Consider the following 24,877-nt stretch of genomic DNA (forward strand, 5'->3'; position numbering starts at 1 on the left):
TTAAAAGTCATTAATTAATAACTAATTATGAAGCAGCATGAGCCAGAAGAGAATCTCTTACTTTCATTTCATTTCACTTTCTGACAGATGCATTGGGTCCTGGGCACAGAGGGAATAAAATGTAAGAGCATTCTTTGAAGTATCTGGTGAGGACTGTGTCCTCTTTGTTTATTCAGGGTTCCTGAGTATAAGGTTGGTTTTCATTTTAAGAGGAGAAATCCACCATGAGAAAAGATTTTTGCTTCATCACGAATTCTCATTTTTCATCTGAAAAGTTATTTGGATGCAAAAAAAAAATTGAACAGCCCTTGGAGAAACCCATTCAAAAATTATTTCCTTTTTTGTCTCATTCAAATTACCTTCTTTCAAGCCTGTAATTGTCTGTGTGACCTGGTCTAAATGTGGACCCTTATTGTTGGGTCTGCGGGATTAAGAGGAATCAGGACAGGTGCAGAGAGTTGCATGGGGACTTCTGGTTTGTTACAGTGGCTCTTATTCCTTGGCGACAGAAATAACCCTCTTGATCATTTTATATGTATGTGTAAATCATAGCTGCCAGTACTTTGCATTGCTTGTATATGCAAATACATAAAATGCGAAATATTGATAGCCATGATTTGAAACGTTTTTGCATATTTTTGTTTTATTAAATTTGTGGCTGTAGTGAGTGTGTATGTGCATGCGTGTGCAAGAATATTAGGTGCATATGGAATATATTTTATTTCTATTTCTATAGTTAAAACAGAACCAATGAGCAGCAGTGAGATTGCTAGTACTACTACCACAGACGGGTCTTTAGACAATTTCTCAGGATCAGGTAAGCAATAAACAAAGGTTTTAAGCTTAGTATTTTTCATTTACTGTTTTCTTATCCCGTGTGCTCTAAACCTGTGCACAGCTGTTAAAACATCTTGTGCACATTACATCTTATGCCTATTTTTGTTCATCTTACTCAGACAGTGTAGGTCAATAAGAGTTTTTCCCGAATAAGGAGCATTACAGCGTCAGGCTTATTGATGTCCATTGGTGTCTTCGGTGGGAGTCTCACTAGGGAGTACTCTGGCCCAGAGTAATTACTCTTGTTTTCTGTGAGTAAACATACCCGCCTCTGTGATTAGCATTGTCATTGAGGGGTACGTCTTTCTCATTGATTGTACTTTATTATTACCAAGGTATTTATTCTTTTGTCAGTTTTTTTTTCTTGCTGGAAGCGAAACACATCTTAACTGCTGACGTCCAGGAGACAAAACATTGAGAAAAGCCTGATGGTGGTTGCACAGTTTTGCATACCAATGTATCAACTGTGGTATTTTGAGCACGTCATTTTTACGGTGCAAATTGAATAAAAAAAAGGATCTAATATTTTGTTGTAGGGTTATATTTCCATAGTAGCAAAATTGGACATCTTGCAGCCAGTTAGGATCCAAGTAGCTAAGCCTTCTCTGGTCTTGTCACAACCTCCATTTTCAGTACTTGCTGTTGAATGTGAGACTATCAAACTGGAAAGGTGAAAAAAAAAAAAAAAAAGAAAAAATACAGCGTATTTTAAATCTCTGAAAGAAGAAAAGGCAGTGTATTTCATTTCACGACTTTTCATTCTCTGGTGATCTGACTGAAGGTTGAACCGTAGCGTTTGACATGTCTGCAGCTTCCCTCACAGGCCGCAGAAAAGAAAATCATCAGGTGTGCAAGGCACGGAAAGAGATTCCCTTCTTCCCCCTATGCTTCGCGAGAACTCCCAGCTTGTAAAGATGATAGATTTTCCCTGTAGTTGGCCAGGAAAGGGGTAGCTGGCGAAGGGTAATTATCCGTGCCTTGTTTATTTCCAAGTACTTAGCAATAGGGCCTGTTGTTTCTCTGGCTGTCTGATTTTACAGTAGTCTCATAACCTGCAGCTGACCCCTTCCTGGCAAAGCCTTCAAAACCAGCCTTGGGACCCAGAAAAGAAATGGCACCCAAACAGTAACCAGAAAGGGAAGGGCTCCCAAAAGTAATGCCCAGAGCAGAGGCTGCCAGCACACCCACCGTGCTCTCAGCAGCACCCAAAAATACTGAGCAGAATTGGGATGGGTAAGCGTAAAGCTCTGTGTCAGCAGTGGTTGGGCTGCTGGGACCATCGGGCTCTCAGGCTTAAGTGTTTCACTAAAGGAATTTGCACGTTGGTCATGACATCTTTATGCGATAATGAGGGTTTTGAAGGTGTGAAAGCATTAAATAAAAAGAAAGAAGCTAAGGTGGAGGAAAAGAGAAGTGGAATATAGTAATACATCATCTGCATTATGGATTTTTTTTTTTTTAATTAAAAAAAAAGAGGCACGTGCTCCGGAGCTGGCCATATGTTTTCAATCGAGGCATGCATAAATCTCCTTCATAAAATGTAGCTCCTAAAATTTCCAAAAGTTAATAAAATGTTGCACTTGAGATATCAATAATCCTTTGAAAATATGAAGGGAAATGTTTCCATTAGGAAATAGATTGTTTGCATTGAAAATGTTGTCTGTGTGTGAGCAAACAATAAACTATTGCTCACAAGATGTATAAAGGGGCAATTTAGTATTTGAAATTTGTAATCAAGATTTTAATGTTAAGCATTCTTGTATAGTTCCTGATAAAATATTATTTTCTATCTAAAGTATCAATGATATTTGAATTTAATTAAAATCTTGTTAATACCTTGAAATTCTATTAGGAAAAATAATATTTATCTTTGGTGTGTGTATTTACACTTCTGTGTGCTTTCTTTTCTCCTTGGTGCAGCAATTGGAAGCAGTGGTTTCAGCCCAAGACAAACACACCAGTTCTCCCCACCACAGATTTACCCTTCCAAGTATGATATCTTTTAAGAATAATAATAGTAGTAGTAATAATAATAATTGAAATAGGCAGATTTTAACCTCATTTAAAATAATAATTGGGTCCATCTGTTAAGTCATAATTTAAACCGCAGCAACATCTGTGGAAAATAATTTGGTATTTTTTTAAATGCTAAGAATGTATTTGAAAAATATTTGGAAAGTTCTTATTTTAGTTATTCTTTTTTATTATTGATTTCTTGTTGTTTCGTCTTACAGTTTCTGTTGTCTAGCACAGCCTATGATTATGTGTTAATGAAGTAGCAGGATTATTATAAGGCTAAAAATAAGTACCCACATGTCTGTCTAATGCAGTATCTATCCTATTTTCTGTCATTTGTAATCAATAGCAGACCATACCCACATATTCTTCCTACCCCCTCTTCACAAACGATGGCTGCGTACGGGCAGACGCAGTTTACAACGGGGATGCAACAAGCTACAGCTTATGCAACCTACCCCCAGCCTGGCCAACCCTATGGAATCCCTTCATATGGTAAGAATTCATGTCCTTGTTATTTTGTTCCAGAGGTAAATATTTCCTAGAGCAAGATTACATGACCTTTACATCAGTGCTTAGTGGGACAGCTGCGCTTTCAAGCATTTCTTGTGGAAGGCTGGTAATTTTGCCATTAGAGAGAGTGATGCGTAATTTATGTATTAAAAAACTAAGAAGCTATATGAGAGGATGACTCTTTTGGGATCAAGGAGATTCATTAGGTTTTTATTGGTGAAGTGGAGAAAGATCTAGGGACTTCCATTACACAGGCTGAGCTCCTGCTGACTTGCCGAGGAGCTCTGCTCTCCAGCAGTGCAGTAGGGTAAGTTGGAAAATAAAGGTCTGAATTTGAGCTGATCCAGATTACTGGAACCCAGGTGAATCAGTGAAGCTGCACTGATTTTCAGCAGGTGAACAGCTGATTCAAAAAGACCCTCACCAAAAAAATCTCAGTTGCAATGTTTTTAAACACCCTGGAGGTGAAAATTGAGGTAAATTGCCGTTAAAGCTCTGTCTGACTGATGAATGTGATAGTACTAAGTAGCAAATCTTTAAAAAAAATTAATTTAAAACCATGCTGTGGAGGGTGAGACCATTTTGCTGCCAGACTGTCTGCTGACAGACCACATAGCAGTTCAGCAGTGAAGATACATTATTAGAAAATAGGTCTTGTATTTCTCTGGGAAAATATGTTGAAAATATACAACCCACATACTTTTAGCAATATATTTTGTAAAGACGCATTCAGGTAATGTAAGTTTTATACAAATAGGACAGAACTCACAGTACAAGCTGTGTCCCTTAAAATCATTAAAACTTTTAAGTGCAAAACTGATGAACCTTTTGTCCTGAAATCTGCAAGCTGAAATCTACTGGGTCTCAAGCATATCCTACAGCAGATTACTGTGAACACTAAGTTCAAGAAATAGATTATTTGCCCTTCCTTTAAAAAAATTATTTTGTTAATTTGTCATCAATAGTTACGATCCAAAGAAGCATTATTTCTGTAACCACAGCCACAGTGATCACTTACTGCCAAAAATATGGTTACAAACATGAATGGGATGTTTCAGTTCCGTTCCACGTTTTAAACTTACACAAACAAAATACTTTAAGGGTATTTGAACTACATTTTCAAGACTAAGGAGACAGGGATTCTTCCCCCACCACTGCAAGCTTATCTTGCTGATGACAGCTTGTCTGCTCTTTCCAGCTGGATCAGGTGATGTGGTAATGGTCAACCCCTTTCTTCACTGTGCTTTTCTTGACCTGTTTCCTCCTGTGGACACCGCATGTCCATACTTCACTGGCCCTGGTGGCTTAGGCAGCCCAAACAGTGACTTTTTTTTTTTTGCTTGTTCCTTTGGATGAAATCCTGACCTCACTGAAGTCAGCTATAAAACTCCCACTGACTTCAGCAAGGCCTTGATTTCACTACTTGAGTTTAGCTGTCTCGTTGTTGTCGGAGCTATAATTGAGAGTTGCTTTACTTGGCAGCTGCTTGCTGGGGGTGCCTGCCTGCTCTTTTGTTTTGTTCTGTTTATTTTCCCAGTCCATCGTCCATGCCTAGGACTTTGGATAGTTTTACCTAACTACTGAATCTCCCCACTCCTAAGCCAAGTGGATTTTAGTGTATTTTATTATTTTCAGATAGTGCCTCGTGACTGGGGCTAAGGTGCTCCTCGCTGATGCACTTCATAGCAGTAATAGAGATAGATATATGCAGCACCATGTATTTTTTTGCATACTTGAGACACATCATATAGTCTGTGTTCCCAAAATAAATTACATAGGGAACACTGGGACCCTCATTTGCAACAGACAAGAACTGAAGCCTTGTTCAGAGCCAAAATTCTCATCTTGGGTCTGCAGCTTAAATCCTTGCCTTTCTGTCTTCCAAGCTGAGACCTCCCAGCAAGAATAAAGATAGGAGATGTATATGTGAAAAGAAAAACTCTGAGTTGGAGTGGGGGACTTCTTTCATTTTGTTTCTTTACTCTGGGGATTACTGGAAGAAAAAGTATTCGTAAATTCACATATCAACATCCCTCAAGTTTTCTCTCTAGGGCAGAGTTCGGGAAGGTGCTGTCTCAAATGCACCTCTAGCCTCTTCATTTTTCCACTGCCCCACCTCCACCGTGGTGCAGCCAAGCAGGCAGGAAGGGGGGTGGAGGGGAATGCCACTGACAGCTGCCTCCCAGGGGTTCCTGGCTCTGGTTCATCTGCAAAGCCCCTGAGGAGGCTGGAGAATTTCCTGAAACTCCCTCCTCCTGCCTGCTTCAGTACCAGCACTAGTGAAGGCTTTGCTTACCAACTTCTTTTCTTTCTAGATACTGGCAGTCCCCTTATGTTTTCTCACTGTCCCTTCCCGCTTCCTTGCATACATTACACTTGGGAGAAGGAGAAGGGAGCATCAAGGTTTGATGAGTGAAGGCTGCCTGGATGAGAGCAGGTGAGAAGAGTAGGTACCAGGAGATGAAAGGCTCTTCATAGCATGGAGGTTTGCAAAAGGGCACATTTGTGCCAAGTTGTCTTCACTCAAGTGGCATCCTTCTGCTGCTGCCCTTGATTGCTTCCTCACGCTGGTCTAAGATGGACAGTGGAATCAGGCCATTAAAGCTGGGATAGAAATTTAATGCTTGATTTAGTTAAAGTTCTCTAAGCAATAGTTAATCAACATTTCATTAAGTCCTGAAATAGACAACAGATAGGGATACCAAAACATCCTTAGCAGGAGTTTCCCCATAGAAACAAGGTGTCAGATTCATCACTCAGGTTATTTAATCGTAATATGAAACAGAAGCAGCAAGTAAGCACCAAGGAAGAACAAGCAAACAGAGTTAGCCTGGCAGTTAGCAGGTATGACAGAAGGAACTCAATGCAGTTAATGACAACAGCTGAAAAATAATTATTTAAATCACAGAAGAAAATATGCTGCTATTTCTGAATAGGGAGCGACTGAAGTTTTGCAAACGCAGTAACTTTTCAGCTCTCTCCTACCTTCAGACGTTGTTCAATATTCTTTAAAAAAAAAAAAAAATCCAGCCAGGAAATGGATTTAGATTAACAGTCGTTTTCAAAGGAATGTTACTAATTCACACTTAGTTAATTCAGTTCAAATAATGGTGGTGTCTGAACAATGAGGTATCAGGGAATGCCACAGTGAAACCTCAGAGTATTGTATTACTTTTCCATTGCTTTGGCTATAATTATTTTTAAATGGTAGTTCATGTTGGGACAACCTTATAATTAAAACTAAGAGACAGAGGCTGAATTGTGTGCATTTCCTCAGCGTTTCACTTGCTTATATTTACTCGCTTGTTTCCTTACAAATTGGGGGAAGAATCACTGAAGTTGGGAAACAAGTCATTCATTTGACTGGACTTTGGATTCTTCTTTTACTAAATTTGGAAATGAGAGAGGATGTGATGTGTAATAGATTTCCCTGTCAGTCCAGATTAATGACTCCCTGCTATGTTTTTCCCAGTTTGGGAGATTGCTCCAGAAATAATTCCTGTCTATTAGGTGTTTATTTGTTAAAAGACTGAGTGCCTCCTGTAGCATTTAATTACCTTTGAAAATCGTCATTACATTTAATACTGCTAGTTCTCTTTATCCATTTCTAATTCCTTAGAAAGCCATTGCACTCAGAGCCATGTAATTTTCATGTAGGAATATTATACAATGCAAGTCTCAATTATGTCATTAATGGGTGGATGGCAGGAGAGCTTGACTATGTTATGCTCCATTAAAATCATATAAAGTTGCTAATCTTCCTCTGTGAAATGTCATGAATATATGGAAAAGTCAGCCTCTGGCAGGAAAGGAAAAAAGGAATAATGCAACTTCCTGTTCATGTATAAATTTCTTTTGCAGTTATTGGAAACACAGTTTGAATTTAACTTCTCCCTGCTGAACTTCAGTTTTATGCGTGCTTTTAGATTTCCCTTACCCCATTTATTTGTGCATGCTCTTGGTATTTGTTCTCTCATGTGTGCGATAGCAGATACATGTTAAAAGTGCTGTCAATTAAGTGATTTTATTTTCCATCCCTGTTTGAATATGAACAAATAGATTTGCTGTCACTAACTGATTTAGGTGCATTGTGGGCAGGCATCAAGACAGAAGGTGGATTGGCACAATCACAGTCACCTGGACAGACAGGATTTCTAAGCTACGGTGCCAGCTTTAGCACACCTCAACCTGGACAGGCTCCCTATAGCTACCAGATGCAAGGTCTGTATAAATAGATGTTACCACCAATTAGATATAGTTAATGCTTTATTGTTGGGGGTTTTTTCCCTTTACGTTTCTAGGATAAAAATGAATGATTGTGTGAGCAGTTAGCTCTGATGTTATTGCAGTTGGGGCTGAAATGATGACTGCCTTCACTGAGAGTAGCATCAGGCCAGCTCTCAGCAGTTCAAAAGATCCGTCACTTAGAGACTTCATTAATTTTTGAGTAGTGAAGTGTTGTAGTGTTATTACAGTAAAAATGTATCTTCAAATAACAATAGTTTAACAAATGGTCAATGTGACAAAGCAAGTCCTGTAAAACGTGTCAGGATTATGAATTTAGGAAGTGCCAAATATAATTTGACACCTGAGTGCATGCAGGGAGGGAGAAGAAGATAAAAATACCTACTGCAGCTGTGGAGGTAGCTGAGTAACGATTGAAGTCTGTTTCTTTGAAGTCTATTTAAAAGCCGTAAGTCTTTGTATGTGCAGGCTATTATTATAAATTGTATTTTGTAGCCTTGCCTGTTTAGTTTACTTAATATCTTTCCCCCTTTTCTCCCAGTTCCTTTTTCCCCTTCTGTATTGGGTAACCACTAGGCTCTGTTTTTTCACAGCTTTAAGGGATATTTTAAAAAAAAATCTTGACTACAAATAATACAATCTTTACTACAAATGGCTGATTTTGGATATCTGCTGCAGGACTTTTCATCCCTGAATTTGACAGTTGAAATCATGTGTGTTGCAGATTTTAGGCTGCTGAAATGAATGATCACTCGTAGAAATGGACCACACTTTTTTAAAGTTTGGCACCTCTCTTTACTATTATCGTGCTCCATTTAAAATGTGTACCATCATGTAAACACTCCATGAAATGTCTTGAGGCAGAAGTGCTTTCAGAGACTAAAAGAATGAGGTTTTGCTGTTGTTCAGTGGCTTTAAGGTTATATTGATCCAGTCCTTCACTCAGACACAAGAGAAATGTTTTGGGTTGGTTTTTCTTTAAATCCCCTTTTGAACTGTGTGTTGAGGAGCTCCGTAGTGCAGAAGTGACCATCTGACATATGAAATATTGCTTGCTTGTAGCATGCCTCGACAAAGAGGATTAAGACAGTATAAGAACAGTGTCCAGACTTTCATTTGCATGCTGAATAGCGGTGATCAACAGAGTTGATCAACAGAGTAATATAATCATAACCAGGTTATTAGTTTTGCTTTCTGCAGATAACCACACTAAAAAACCAAATACACATACTCCCCTCTGAAAGAAAAACCCTACCTCTGCAAGAGAGCTCAAAATGCTTGCCAGCAGCAGCTACAAGGAACTCCTGGATCGACATTCCAGCTTTTAAGGAACTGATAATTCATGGTTGCTAGGAAATAGTTATTGAAAAATCATGTCTGTGTTGCCTATAATTTCTATTGCAGTAGTGTCTTTGTGCCACAGCTATATATCAGGATCCTGTTTTGCTAACTTACACAGCCAAATGAAAATATAGTCCCCATAGAAGGTGGAGGGTAAAATAAAACACACAGGCTTATTAGGGCCTAATATAACAATACAGCTGACACAGTTTAGACGTGGTAAACAGTTGTCACTCCTTATTGGTTATCTAACACCTCTAAAGGTGGGGATTTTGTAAGATAAAGAGCAGAGGGATGTCAATAAAAAGATATTTTAGGGAGGACAATGAAGTAATTTTGCAGATGTCTATGGGAAACTCAATGGAGGGAGGAGAGGAGGAGCAACATGGGATAATGAGAAAGAGTACTTGTTGGAAATCGTTAAGAGCAAGTAGCGAATTCTGGCATTCGTAGAACAAAGCTAGAACTCAGTCAATGGACTATGTAGAGGTCTTTCATAAAGGGTATTGCTTTGTTTTCTGCAATATGCGAAATATATGTAAGATCAGAATTGTTGAGGTCATGAAAGGAAGGTGGTTGTCAAGAGGTGGAACGGTAAGAACTTGGAAAGCAAGTACACATTGAAAGGCAAGGATCTAGAAATATTCTGCAAAGGAAACTTGTTAAAGATGGCCCATTTTGAATCTCTAGCAAGAGGAGGGTCAGAGGCATTGGTTTCATGATAGTTGTTTGTAGGGCTCTATCATGAGGGAGGATAGAGCCTGGGTGTGCTCCAGCTGTGTTGGGCTCTCTTTGGCTGACAGCTGCCCGCCCATGGAAGGCAGCAGATTGCTGATATTCTGACTTGCATAGAAGAGCCACAGGTCAGAGTAGGGGAGTTTGGGAGTCCCCATGATGTGTTTGTCATTTCTGTTTTGATCATAGTAGATGAGTGAAGGACTGATCTCCTACAGAAACTTTACAGACCATAAGAATGGAAAGAAGAGGAATATTTCAAGTGAAAATACTGGTGGAGTTGTTAGAAGTTAAACAGAAAAAAAATCACTTTGCTATACAGGTCTTTCTTGCAGTTAAATGTTGACACTATCTACGCTATACATGAAAATATATGTCTTTTTAATGTTTTCATTAGGCTAACTTTTGAATTCGAAATAACTTTAAATTGACTTAATCCTTCCTTTTGATTGAACAGATATTAACAGTAAACAGGAACATTTGTTTCCCTTTGCTCATTTAATTTTGGAAGGAGAACCTGTTCATAATTTCAGCTATTATTTAAGGACAAAACTGATTCTCTTTACAGAATATGGGAGTAGTGCTGCTGCTGGTCAGTTGTTTGTGCAGAAACCTCCAGAAAGGGAAATGAATTTATTCTCCTTTTCCCCTCTAGCAATATATGAGCAGGCTGCAGCCTCAGATTTGTCATGGCCTGCAGTAGCTGTTCTTCATCTCCTGTGTGCGGCTGCTGAGCTGCTAAATGGAGATAATGGATCCCACAACCTACTTCACAACCAAGTGTTACATGACAGCATGTTCAGGGCCCTGCTGGCATTCTTGCCTGCAATAAAGGGGATTTCCTAGCACCCTTGCAGTTGCCATGCTTATGCTCCCTGATTGAGGTTACCTTGCACTCAAAAGTTTGTGAGTTATTGTGGTTCCTTTCCCTGGGGTGAATGTCTCTCTGCAGCCTAAAGGAACTGCCTTGCAATGCGTGTGCAGCCAGTTAAACTCAGTGCTTTTCCTGACCCTGCTAAAATTACAGCGTGATTAGTCACCAAACAATAGCACAGAGAGAGAGACTGCCAACTTTTGAAAACGATGAGGAAAATCACTGCCTGTGACTCCTTGCTAAGGTTATTCTGGTAATTGGATTTTGTTTTTTACAAATTTATCATCCTACAATGGGAGGTGAGGAGAGGAGAGGGTGGGAAGGGGACCTAGGTGGTTCTGTTGCCCCATTACCCCACTTCCCTCCCCACCTCCCTCACCTTAACGCATATGTTCCTTAGGCTGTTTTTCATATAAGTGGCTTCATAGATGTTGAAAGACCACTTACATTAGTGATGGCTGTGGGAATGGGCTGTTGTTCCTGTAATGGCAGAGTTATAAACATCACTCAGTGAGGATAAATGGAGTGGAGAAGGGCTGGGAGAAATGCCAAGGAAGGAGCACCATTTGCAACTGTCTTCTTGCGAACCCTTTGGTTGTGATAACTGCCTGAGTATCCTATTGCTAGAAGGGTGCTAGAGCACCAGCACTGGTTTAATTACCAAGACTATGATGTTTGAGAATAGACTAACCAATTGATTTGGGAATTCATCCATAAAGATGTAAACGTTAAGGTATTCAGTTATTATTATACAGTATAAAAATATTGTGCTGGTTGGCTAAGCAGTTACTAGGACAACAAGAGGGAGATTGCCAAGGATTTTTAAACGCTGTAAGCAAATGGAAGAAACCTTGAGTTTAAATAGCCCATCTGGCTGTCTTAGGCTTTCCCAGGAGAGCTGCTCTAAACTTCTGCCACATACATTGTACCCTGATGATAGACATAGCCCACGGCAAGGAGGCTGAACTAGGAAAGCAAATGGACTTCTGTGGCAAATACTCTGGGGAGGAATGCATCCTGCGCCTCATGGCAGCATGGGGGCAAGCCCCATGCCTGGAGCCCGCGCCCTGGTCTCCGCGGGGTCCGGCTGTCTTCTGACGCTGACTGGGATTCCCGACTTTAATGTGGGTCCGTGCTCTTTGCAAAATAGACCTTTGACCTGCAATTTACAGCTTCTATCACATTTTAAAGCTATGTAGCAGGCGAACTTGGGGCAGTAAATCTCACACATTTTGTAAAGATTCTCATTTTTGTGTTTGCTCAGCTAAGGCAGGAACAGCAGCTCTATCCTGTGCCGTGGCTGATTATTTAAAAAACAAATGGCAAAATTGAAGTATTTTAAAAACAACTCTAGGCCAGTAGTTCTGGGTGGCCCACAGAGACATTTCTGAGAAACCTGCTTCATGTTTGTTACGGTCTAGGAGACCCCTACCCCTCCTCCATAGGAGTCAGTGCTGACCATGAGATGAAAGAGAAAGATCTACGTGTTAGTGTGTGTGTCTTTGTCTGAGAAGGAGAGATGCTGGCTGGCATGTAATTACTTTTCTTATTTGCTCTTGCAAATTATTTGCCAGACTTTCTGTGGAAAGATAATGTATTCCTCCAAAAGAGTTTTCGTTTCTTTTTTATTTTTTTCTTCTATAAGAAGTCTTCTATGAGAACTATGAAAGTTTCTTTTATATCTTTCCAAAATGGTTCAAACCGTGCACCTATAAAACTTGTGTTTGAATGTATTACTGCATCCCTCGGAAATAACTACATAAGTGAAAAGAGACACAGTGACTTACATTCTCCCAGCCAAAGCCCTCTTAGAAATAAAATAGCATTTCAAAGTTTTGCAATTTAAAATATTTTTCAGCTGTATTTTGGCTCTGGCGTTTCTTATAATAAAAAATAACATCTGTTTTCCAATTTTAAATTAAATTTAAACCAACATGTTTTTCTCATTAGTACTGTTTATCTGTACTATCTGCTAAACTTGGATGTCAACTCTTCTGCTGAAGTAATCTGATTTTAGTTCACAGGATTAGTAGCATCTATCAACAACCAGAGAGCTTTTGCACTAACAGCAAATACAAGAGAAATGTTTACAGTCATTATCACATGTTAAGTTTAAGCTTAATCTTTTATTCCCACTGCTGTTGGACATCCTTCACATCTACTTTGAGGCTAAACTTGTGTGTGTTTTTAGTGACTTTTGGAATCGAAGCATTTAAATATTTTTCCATCTGACTTCTTATAGCTAGGATACCTATTGGGGTTTTTTTTGTTGTTTGAAAAAGTAAATGGGTCACAAGTTCCCTTTGGGGGTTCCAGTAAGCATGCAGCCCTGCCTGCATTCCTCACTGTTTGGAGTTGCAAGATACGTCACTTTACCCAATGAGTAACCACTGCATAGAATTTGGCTGTTAATTGAGTTATGTTGGGTATGTCAGAGGATCGGTGCATCTGTGCGCCTGGCTCCCTGTTGATTTCTATCCCTCCTTGCTTCTTTGCTCACCTGCAAGCCTTTGCTACCAAGGTCTCAGTATATCTTTGCACTAAGGTAGGTTTTGGTGACCAGGGAGGCTTTAATGCAAGCTGCAAGCTGACTGGTGCTCTCCCGCTGGACGAGTTCAATAGGTTGCCTCATTACGGACTTTCTGGTGGCTTATGTAGCTTCACCCTGTGCATCCATATGTCTCAGCTGGTGGCTGTGTCATTCCCGAGTTATAACCAGTGAGGGCAAAACAGCTGAAAGGGGGTTGCTGCCCTTTTATTGGAACAGCTTCTCAGGTTAGGTATTAAACAAGAGCCCCATCTGTCTATTTTTGGTGACTCATGGGTCGGAGAGGAGGGAGGTGAAGGTGGTAATTCAGTCTCTGGGCTATATTCAGTCTTGGGTCTCCCTTCTCAGAGAAGTATTTTTTTTCCCTTGTGTCATGCCCAGTAGGCTCTATCATAAAAGAAAAAGGTTTTCAGCCCAAGGCTGTCTATGATCGATTAGCAAATCCTAATGGCTTTGCAGTCAGGCTGAGTTGTTCAGAGCAGGCAGTTACAGCTTTTGCTGTTCCTTCAGGCCCTGAGGTTCAGGCAGGGGAAAGGACCCAGTTCTCAAAGGCAGTAAAAGAAACACGGTTAGTGTGCTTTACTAAGGGAAAATGGCATCTTCTGTTCCAAAAAACCTGAAAGTGAAGAAACCCTTACTACTCCCACAATAATGGGGATTGTTCAGAGGAGTGGGATAGCCTAACGTTCAATCAGACCTGATGTGGCTCCAAATTCCTGTCTAAATTTCAGTCTTTTCGGTTTATTGCAATAGAGAAATACAGGGTGTAGGAGCAACCAAATCAGTCAACATATGTGAAATATTAGAAATACACCATATCCTTATGATATGATCACATGATGGAAGTTATTTTCTGTTACTGTGTTTTAGTAATTCACGTATTTTTTCATTTCATTTCAGGCAGCAGTTTTACAACATCATCAGGAATATATGCAGGAAATAATTCACTCACAAATTCTACTGGATTTAATAGTTCACAGCAGGTAAATTTGTAAATATGAGTCAAGGAAAACTTAGAATTCTCATCCACTGAAAAAATGTAACCTTTAAAAAGTTTTTTGAATTAAATTAGTGCCATTTCAAGTTAAATTAATATTTATAAAACTTTTTCTTCAATTCATCATCTTCCAATAGTAGAACTAATTGTCTGGATTTGATGTTCTTATTCACACGTCTTCAGTAGTGTGCCTAATAAACTATTTGTATGAGTAGACATACTAAGTTATGTGTAATTTAGATTTCGTTTTATTGCCTCCAAGTTTTAGATCCTACAGCATCCAATCCAGGAAGCATACGTGCTGAAAGTTTGACATGTGTTTCTAGTTATATTTTGGAATTTATACTAAAAAGTAGCAAAACTTTGATGGACTATTTGGTTGCACTTTGTCTTACAGGAATATCCTTCTTATCCCAGTTTTGGCCAGGGCCAATATGCACAGTATTATAATAGCTCACCGTATCCTTCACATTACATGACAAACAGCAACACCAGCCCAACAACACCCTCCACAAATGCAACATACCAGCTTCAAGAACCACCATCTGGCATCACCAGTCAAGCGGTTACAGATCCTGCAGCAGGTAATTACATGGATTTTATGGTCCCTATGAGGCACGTTTTTGTAAGTTGAAAGGGAGTTGAATTGGATTTTTTTTTTTTTTTGTGTAGTCGCTGATTTTTTTTTTTAATTATTTCTTAATCCTGAGCCTGTGGCACATCTTGCACAGATTCTAGCAGAAAATAGAGTAAAGAAAAACCGGGATCAGTAAAAGTTTTAAAGCTTGTGTGAAGTACAAGTTGTTTGCATTTATTTGTAAAATGCTTGTGTTGAAAATAGCAGGATGTGGGAAGGTCTTTGCGTTAAACCAGAACCTGATGCTTTTAGGCTGTGTCTTCATTAAGATAAACTCCTCTGATTTTTTCCTAAGTAAGACTGAAGTCGAGAGGCCTCCAGACCATAGCTCAACTGTCCACTTAAAAGAGAGCTTTTGTGTTTTTCGCTTTCAGAAGACATAATAGTGCTTGTAATGGGGAGTTGAAATTGCATAAGTGTTTCCATTTTAAGAAAAGATTTTCAGTGGCTTGTCCTTTTTCCGTTTTACCTTTCTTGCTGGAATTTGGCAGTCCTTTACTAGTTGAGATATTTTTTGAACATTTACGCCAAAATGCTCCAGCGGGTTTTGTAAATGAGGGGTGAAAAATCCTTTTCTCATTAATAAAAAAAAAATACATTTTTAACAGCTCAAGCATGTCAGTAGTTAGTAGATGGCAGAAGTTCGAAATCTGTTGGAGAGAAAGTCCAAGATTGCAGATGGGTTTCTCAATAATGTGGTAAGAAGCAGCTATGACTTGGCAATGTTATTAGGAGGTTTTGTTGCAGAGTTTTCTTGGGTCAGTTGCTCTTAGTTTTCTTGGAGTACTTGGTAGGACTGATCTTGCATGTGCAATGTAAGCCTTAATATAATTTGCTAAGACTCTTGCTTTTCTGCAGGAGTGTGTACCTGAAGAAAAGGTATGCAGTGTTGTTTCTTTTGATACATTTGCTGAAAGTAACTAGGGAAGAAAATACAGTTGGTGTGTATGTTTATGTACACAAGACCACATGTATGTACAATGTATTTGAGAAGGGAATCTTTCTAAATATATGAATGCATATTGGAGTTTGTGGCTTTTAAAATGTATGGATGTGTATTGGAGTCTGCATAATTACTATACTTTTTACTTTACTTTTAGATGGTTGGTTTTGTTTCCTTGTGGATTTGAATGTGAACAAGTTTTAGCTTTTATCAAGATATTAAAATTAAATTATTTTATCCTCTGGGTCTTGATTTTTTGCAAAATTATTAATATTTTGCAATATTAGTATATTTAAGTTAGGATCCCATTTAGTCTTTTTCTGTATTCAGTGGAGAGAGATAAGCACCTCTAGAGCAGTATTTTGAGTTCAGTTTAACTACGGTTTTAATCCAGAGATGCCAAATTCTCTCCTCTGGTATGAGAGCAGTTTAAGGTGGCTGACATATCGATGTTGAGTTCCTAGGTTAAAATTAGGTGAGAACTTTTTACCGCCTCACAAACTTTGAACCCTGGTAGATGAAAAGCAAGGAACTGTCAGTGAATCCAGTGCTGTGCCTGTCATTCCCCCTTGCACAATGTAATTTTTTTTATTACTTTCTCGCAATCCTCAGTTGAACTCATACACAGTATGCTCAGGCGATAAAGCAAGGTTGGGGTCACAGAAAAGAGGGATCAGTATAGAGGAAGGGAGTTCTGGTGAAGTGGGAACAAGCGAGAGGTTTATAAGGGAGAAGGAAGTTTGCTGTTGGATCAAAACCACAGAACAAAGAAGCGAACTAAACTAAATTTTAATTACAGTTAGGCAGATTTCTGTAGAATGTTTTGCCTATCTGGTCAAGTTTGGCTGCTGATTCTGCACCACAACTGGAACACTGCATGTCAGGGATGGTGGGAAGCACTGCAAAACCTTCACTGTAGGCTGCTGTACTCCTTTAGTAGGGTGGGCTCCAGCTGCTGAATTGCAGCTGTTCTTGCTGGATGTTGATATCCCTGTATATATATATGTTTTTTTCCTATATTTTAAAAAGCCATGTAATTTGTGCAGTTCTGAACTATGCCAGGACAAGCACAGAACAGCTTTCAGACTTTATAGAGGCATCAGAATAATTTGACAGTCGTAGGCGGTTCCTATGAATTTTGGCCAGTAAGTGGAACAGAAGAGTCTGATAAGAAACATGAAAAGAGAGAAAGTAGTTATAGAATCATAGGTTGGAAAAGACCTTTGCAATCATCAAGCCCAACCGTACCTGTCCACTACTAAATCATACCCATAAACACTTCATCTATGTGTCTTTTAAATACCTCCAAGGGTAGTAACTCGACCACCTCCCTGGGCAGCCTCTGCCAGTGCTTGATAACCCTTTCTGTGGAGAAGTTTTTGCAAACGTCCGATCTGAACATCCCCTGGTGCAACTTGAGGCCATTAACTCTTGTCCTATCACCTATCACTTGAGCAAAGAGACTATTAAATCACCTCTTTACAACCTCCTTTTGGGTAGCTGAAGACAGTGATAAGGTCTCCCCTCAGCCTCTCCCAGGCTAAACGTTCAGAGTTCCCCCAGCTGCTCCTGGCAAGACTTGTTCTCCAGCCCCTTCACCAGCTTCGTCCCTCTTCTCTGGACACGCTTTAGCACCTCAATGTCTTTCTTGTAGTGAGAAGCCCAAAACTGAACACAGTATTCAAGGTGCGGTCTCACCAGTGCTCAGTACAGGAGCAGAATCACTTCCCTGGTCCTGCTGGCCGTGCTGTTTCTGATACAAGCCAAGATGCCATTGGCCTTCTTGGCCACCTGGGCACACTGCTGGCTCGTGTTCAGTTGCCTGTTGAACCACACCCCCAGGTCCTTCTCCTCCAGGCACCTTTCTAGCCAATCTTCCCCAAGATTGTAGTGCTCCATAGACTTGTTGTGTCCCAAGTGCAGGATTCTGCGCTTGGCCTTGTTAAACCTCATCCCGTTGGTCTCAGCCCATCGATCCACCCTGTTCAGATCCCTTCACAGAGCCTCGCTACCCTCCAGCAGATCGACACTTCCTCCCAGCTTGGTATCACCTGCAGATTTACTATGTGCTCTTGTGAAATTTTTGGTAGAGTTTTGTAGGCTCAGAAATCTCAGATAACTTCACTTAAAATATATTTAATTCCTTGTCCAAATATAAAATAATCCTTTCATGGCTTCCTGCAATTCTTAGTTAAATGTGCAAGTTTTTGCCTTGCAATCCAGGATATCCAAGGTTTCTTGCAGAAGAACTTCAGATTTTCCATACTCAGTGTTTCTTCTTCCTCTTTCCTTTGTGGATCTGAAAAATTTCTTGTTCATCAGTCATGACAAAACCTTTTGATTGCCCAGAGGTTGGTGGTCCCTGAATCCATACGTCAGACATAGAAATTAATGTTATTTTCTTGTGAACAGAAAGCTGTATTTTTGCTAGTAGCATAATCAGGAAATTATTAAACAAAACAATACATCCCAGTATGACATTTCAAATCTTTAATGTGCACCTTGCTTCAAATTTAATTGGAAATCTTGTTTCAGTTCAAATTTAAGACTTTTCAAGGTTTTTTTCCACTTGTAAAATTCTTTTTCTTTACAAAATAAAATCTTTTTCATGAGAATAACAACAGAACCTTAGTTTCCTCATGTGATGAACTTTAAATCCATACATATGTAGATTATTCCAGCTATGAAAAGCGAGTTGGTGACTTTTCATGTGAACTATTAGACATAACAAATACTGCTGTATTCACAGTGCAGTACTAATGTTCTAATGTTTGCTGTTTTTTATAAATATAACTGAAAAGTAAACCTAGAGTTTACGCATATATTTATGTAGGAATGAAAATACTGTAAAAACAGAAATGAGATTGGATACAATGATGAATGGCAAAGTAGAGCACTGATTTTGCTTTTCTGATAATGGCTGTTCTCCTATTTTTACATTAACATGATACATATATATACAACAATATACAGCCTGACTCACTGTCACAAAATATCTTGAGGCTAAGAAGGTCACACACTTTTCAAAGGGCTTTTTAAAATTGATAAATAGGAAGTTCGCCATTGGGTTTAGTAGGACTGAAAGTAGCAATCATTTCAAATTGTTAGGAAGCATAAATAATGAGTTAGGAAGAAATGCCTGCAATGGAGAGAGGTCCTACCTGCCTGTTATGGAATTCCTTCATCTTTTCTTCTTCAACATTGGAAATCGGAGAAGAAAATCTAGACCACTACTGGGCTTCTTAATATAGTTGTTTTCATAATGTATACTACTATACATGGTATACTGTTAATATATTTTTTCATTATTTTGAATAGACAATGTTAAATCAAAAAGTCACCCAAACCTTGAAATAAATTGACATTTTTGCCAATATTTTTAACAGACTATTGAGGGTTTCTGTCAAGTTCATAACAGTATGCTCATATTCTGCATAGACAAACATTAGTTTCATTTTTCAGATGAAGATTTTGACATTTTGTCAAAACAGCACAAAAGGCGTCCTTCTATCATCCTGTCAGCAGATATTATATTTCTAGCAATACTTACTTAGTACTTTTACTTACTTACTATTAATGTAGTAGTCGTATTTTTTTATAAAGAAGAAAATCCTCAAATACCTATATGCATCTGGTGTATTGTTTAATCCTGGTCCAGTTGTATGCAGGCAGTTTGTATAGTGGTCATGCAATTTTGTGTTTAGCTTTATTTATGCAAAAGTAAATTTTATTTATGCAAAAGTAGGAAAATAATAGTATGAGGCTGGCATATTCAAACCACCTGTATCTTATATTTTCATTTTGGTGCACAGGACTTGAACCTAGACTGGCTTGAGGATTTAAGGTCTTTTTTCAAAATTAATATATAAGATTTGAGGGAAAGCCATTAATCTGGGCACAGTCTAAATGGAAAATATTTGTATATACCTACTTGTAGAGACATTTGACTATACCAACTATCCTAGACCCATCTCATCCATGTGATTTACATTGTGACATGAGATATGATTGTTTTGACAATGTGCATTTGCTGGTTTTTGCATACCCATTCAGTGGAGTAGGGAAAAAGTCTCATGAAATTTGCAATGACTTTGTCAACACCAAGAACTCTACCCACACACTTGCCAGTAAGATTTAAGTTGAGATGTACTTGATTTGGGGATTTCTGGGATAACTAGTTTTCCACAGATGTGTCATTTGGTACTATTTCTGTATAGTACATTGAATTTAATAGTAAGAAAATATGGCAGTTAATTAAGGGGGAAATGCTTAATGAACAGAAAGGAATTACAGAATACGGTATTGAAAATGGTATCTCTGTGGCTATATTGTCCATTTGTGAGTAATCAAGTATTCTTATTTATGAGATGATGAAAAGTTGTTCTGTGTGACAAAAACCAGGTGTCAGGAGCACAGGGTACCAGTCACACCTGGCAAAAGAGGCATACTTTTATAGGATTTGGGTTTAAAATGTTTTTCTGACTGACTAGAGAAGTCAAGATTTGGTCTATTACACTTGGTCAAGGTTTGGTAGAGGAAACTCTTGAATATGTGAAGTGGAAATAAGCTGTAATGTTTAGCATCGGATAGTCTGGGGTAGAGCGCAGAAAGGTGCTGTGGCAGAGATATCTAAAATTTTGTGTCTGTTAATGGATGCAGAAGAACAACTGTTGCTACATTATTAATATAATTTTGTGAAGGCATATGCAGCACACAGAAATGGCTGTAGCAGTCCAGACCAACAGATCAGCTAGCCCCGTACCCTGCCTGGCACAGCTGGCCACCAGCGGACACCTCAGGAGGAGCAAGGACAGACTAAACTTGTGTAAGCTTGTGTAAGATTTGCCCTAAGCACTTTTCCAGCTTCCAGATATTTTAATCTCAGGGGATTTCCAAAACTGCTGTTGTTTGTATGTTTAGGGTGTGCCTACATTAGTGTTTTAATTTGGAGCAGGAGTCTGTTTTGATGCAGAACTTTGGCTCAGTGGGGCGGTCCTAGAGCACACAGCTGAAGTCCTTCCTCCAGCACCTACTGAGAACACTCAAGAGACTAGATCAAGCTGCATCTACACAGAAATTGCCTCCCAGAAACAGGCAGTAAAGCCTGAGGTTGTTGCCACCACTCGTTTTGTCCCACAGGTCCAACCTGCTAATGCGGCATGGCTGTAGCACCCCTGCATGCTTCTGTTCCAGGGGTGTCTTCAGCCTGCTCTTGAACCTTTGTAATCCCTTGGGAGCCTAGGAATTTTTGGCAAAAGGTGCCACAGATCTCCTAGCTTTTATCTGAACTGCTCTCTGTGTTTAATCCAGCTGCTGCCAGCTTTCTTTGGTGATCTTGCTTTAGTTTTGGGACAGATAGTTGTCATCGTCTACTACCAACAGGGCTAATTTCAGCAGCTAAAACTGCAGCTGGACTCTCAGTTCCCTCCCCTCAACCCCCAGGGAAAGGGGAAAGTAAAATGAGAAGAAAAAGACTTGTAAGTTGGAAACTACAGTTTTCATGAAATAATAATAATAATGATGATGAAAATAATTAGAAAGCAATAAAATAGATGCAAATATGTGAGATCGTGTCCCCACCCTTCAATGACTGTGCATCACCACAAATACTGTAGAGCAGACATGAGGGAGTGGGTTTGTGGCTAGGAGGGGTTGGGATTCAAGAACTGGATTCAGGAATGCAAAAATCTGGAGTTAGGGGCCAACAGACAGACAAGGACCTTGCTGGTTGTTTGGCCATCACAGAAGAGGGCAAGACCCTCATGATGGCTCAATTTTTATAGCAAATAATGTCTGATGTATATGGGATGAAGTACTCTGTTGGTCAGTTTATGGTCACCTGTTATCTGTCCTGTCTACCACTCCTTGCAGATGCCACTCTTTTTCACCAGTTAGAGGATGACCTTGGTTACTGTAGGAATAAGTATAAGCATTGATCTTTCTGCATAGGAGTGTCCCATGCTATCACTTTTAGAGAGAAACTGTCTGAAAAACATGCAATTTCCTTTCAGAAAATGAAGTTACTTAGGTGAGACTGAGTTGGAGTCACAAAACTAACTCTAATTAAGCTCAAACCACAAGAGCAGTGAAGAGCTGATCTTCATCTCTTTTCCGCTCATGATTTTGTGGAGGGCTGAGCTTTCTCCCGCTCCTACCTGTTTTTGATGTTTTTTTTATCCAGAATAGGATAAAGGTAAATTCAGAAACATAATAATTACCTTTGGCTAATGCTACAATAAGTCTGGTACTATGAAGTCACCTGAGTTTGAACAAATTAACCTCCTCCTATCAGTGAATGTAGAATAATGGGTATGACGATAGCCTGTTTTGTGGCTGTATATCTTGACCTCAGCATTTTCTGCTCTAACAGTAAAATCTTTAACAATCTTATAAGCAAACTAGGCTAAAGCAGTCTAGCAGAAACTTCAGAAGAATGATATAAAGCTGCTTAGGAAACCATGGCCATAGAGAAGTCAGTGACAGCTCGCTGTTAAAATAGAAGGATGGTTACAGCAGCATTCCTTGGTGTCTGCCTTGGGCGCAGCATTTTCATTAATCATTTACATGACGGAACAGAATGTGTTTGCCTATTAAATATGTAGATGACACCATGCTGAGAGGGGCTGTGAGCTCTTTGGAGAGAGGATGAGAACTCAAAAAATGGAGATGTGATCTGAATAGGAGCAGGTGTGAAGTATACATTTAGGCGGGAATGATGAACTGCACAAATGTGGGATGGGGAATGTTGGCAGGTCCTTCCAGGCTCTACCTTTTTTCCCTGTGAACCACTCCCAGTACTTGAGATATTAGTGTCACACCAAGTACCCTCAGCCGCTGTTGTTTTTCTTGGACCAGAATTTGTCAGGTCTTGGGCTTGTCAAGGCTCAGGGCTCAGCTGGATACTGGATTCTTTAATTGAGTTTCCTTATGAGGACCTGAGAGCAACCATTGGACAGTGAGCTGGTAACCCAGCCGTGCTGCTGCCAAGCAGCCTTAATCCAAAGAGTACATGCTATGTTTTCCCTTTCCATACATGGAATAAGTTTCTGACACACTATGTCATGTTTCCCCCCACTGGTAACTGCCATATGTCACACTGATCTTAACAGACTGGTCTTCTGAGTAGGCTCAGAAGCTCTGGGTATTAGCAGTGTGCGTATTCAGTTCATGTGCAATGTTTGATAAACAACCAGTTAGGTATCACTTCTTCCTTCAAAGACGATTTAGGGATCCTGAAACTAATATTTATTGAAAATATTGCAGAACATTCAAACTGTCGACTGCCAAGAGGTGTTCAGGGGAGAGTAGCCTGCAGGAAAGTAAAGCTTTGATCAACTTTGCTTTACATTATTGAGTCCAGCTTGGAGAGAGAAAAGTGAGCAATAATCAAAGCCTAGGAAAGAGGTTTGTCAGGGAAGGGTTAACCTGACATCAAAGGGAATCTGAGAACAGTCTTCAAATTCATGCAGATACCATGAAAGGAGGAATTTTTTCTTCACTTTCACAGATAGAACTTGAATTGCTGTAATGAATGCTGAACGTGTATGTTTTGTTTCTAAAGGTATGGCTGTTAAAGCAGTACAGTAGATTCCCTGGAGAGAGCCTTAAGAGCAAGACAGACAGATCTCTCTTGGGAATGATGCACGTACAGCAGGCCCCAGAAGGGTGGCCTCGGTTGTGCTGGTCAGCTTTGGAGCTGCGAGGCAGGATTGGGAGTCTTTTTGTCAGGTGAGGGTCTGGCCCAGTCAGACAGATGACTTGCACTGGAGAAGAGGAGATGGAAATGAGCCTCCACACAGATTTGCAGCCCTGTGTTTGAAATTTGGAATGCAGTATACTTAAATGAAGGTGTTTGCAAAAAAATGGAAAGCTGTATAGCTCTTAAAAACACTTTTTTCACCATCCTCAACACACTCTGCTCTATGTGCTCACTCTTTCAGGTTTGCTTGATTTTATTGTGTCAAATGGTTTTGTTTATACTTTTTTCCCATTCTAGCTGTTCCCTAATTTATTCAGTAGTATTATTATTACCACCCCAAGTTTAATGCTTAAAATTTTTAGGCATATCACATCTGTGAGAATTTAAAAAACTGGGATCTAAAGCCAAACTCCTAAAAATACTGAGAGACCAAGAGGAACTGTAATTTCAAATAGTCAATAGGAAATGCAGTTTTTCATTACATCTGAATTTTGGGGCACATATTTAGAACATCATTGGCCAATATACTTATTGAAAAAATTCTCAACTACTTAAAATATTTTACTAAGTTATAACTTATTTCAAAGCTTTTGTACATTGTTTTCTTTCTTTTCTTTTTCTTTCATTAAGTTTTTAATAATCAAAATATTGTATAGCACTTAAGTTTAAAGGGTTGATTTCATAGTTGAGTTATGTTTTCTTATTTATGTTTTAGTATAGTAGATGAAAAAGCAGTCAGCATTCAAACAATTAGTTCAAATAAATACTTTGAAGTGTACATTGTCATAGAAAAAATGTGTATTATTGGAGTGTACCTGGTCTTCAACGTTTAAACATTTTTCTGTAGTTATGTAGGCTGACGTGGGTAGCTGACTTTTATTGTTTGGCACATACACAGTATCAGTCTTTTGGGTAAAGGTTGACTCCTCTATTTGAAGATTCCTAGTTTTACCTGGAGTTACATCTTAACTTCTTATTCTGCTTTGTTTAATGTACCCTGAGATACTTAGGTAAAAGTATAATGTGAAATGTGTAATATATACTTATTTCCATTAAGTGTAGATTAGAAGGCTGAATGTGAGAACTTCAAGACCTTTTCCTTTGATTCAGCACAAGCAACCGCTATTATTCTGAGTAATTGTGAATATGTGGTGCTACACAGATGTCTAGAGTCTCTGCCTTAATCTAACCTTTGACCTCAACAGGATCTTTTTTTAGGAGAAAGGATCCCTTGTGTGGGAAGTATACCTGTTCAAACTGGAATGCCATGGCATAGACTGCTTAAAAAGTAAATTTAATATTGATGCAAATGTCGACATCTACTGAAGAGTGTTTAATGTTAAGTGAGAAGTAAAACTGTTGAATAAATTGTAAGCTGAGAATTCCAGATGCCTTCATAAAATAAGGGGTTTTAGGAAAAACAAACAAACAAACAAACAAACAATAACTATCAAAAAAGTCTTTTCTCTTTGAACTTAAGACTGTGAAAAAG

The 24,877-nt window shown here is 39.1% G+C and overlaps 1 protein-coding gene across 19 annotated transcripts in view; it reads left to right on the plus strand.

The window, feature by feature from the left end:
- EYA1 (EYA transcriptional coactivator and phosphatase 1) overlaps nucleotides 1–24,877 on the plus strand; it is a 162,215-nt gene that overhangs the window by 91,424 nt on the left and 45,914 nt on the right. For 9 of the 19 annotated variants that reach the window (XM_054060248.1, XM_054060247.1, XM_054060254.1 and 6 more), the window contains 6 exons: nucleotides 737–817; nucleotides 2,758–2,827; nucleotides 3,203–3,348; nucleotides 7,450–7,587; nucleotides 14,010–14,092; nucleotides 14,504–14,690. In XM_054060248.1, coding sequence (XP_053916223.1) covers nucleotides 737–817; nucleotides 2,758–2,827; nucleotides 3,203–3,348; nucleotides 7,450–7,587; nucleotides 14,010–14,092; nucleotides 14,504–14,690 — 705 coding nt within the window. The remainder of the gene's footprint in view (nucleotides 1–736; nucleotides 818–2,757; nucleotides 2,828–3,202; nucleotides 3,349–7,449; nucleotides 7,588–14,009; nucleotides 14,093–14,503; nucleotides 14,691–24,877) is intronic. The other 10 variants (XM_054060252.1, XM_054060259.1, XM_054060251.1 and 7 more) reach the window with 3 other exon arrangements.

The sequence above is a fragment of the Cuculus canorus genome, chromosome 2 (genome assembly GCF_017976375.1).
Source record: "Cuculus canorus isolate bCucCan1 chromosome 2, bCucCan1.pri, whole genome shotgun sequence".
Classification (NCBI taxonomy): Eukaryota; Metazoa; Chordata; class Aves; order Cuculiformes; family Cuculidae; genus Cuculus; species Cuculus canorus.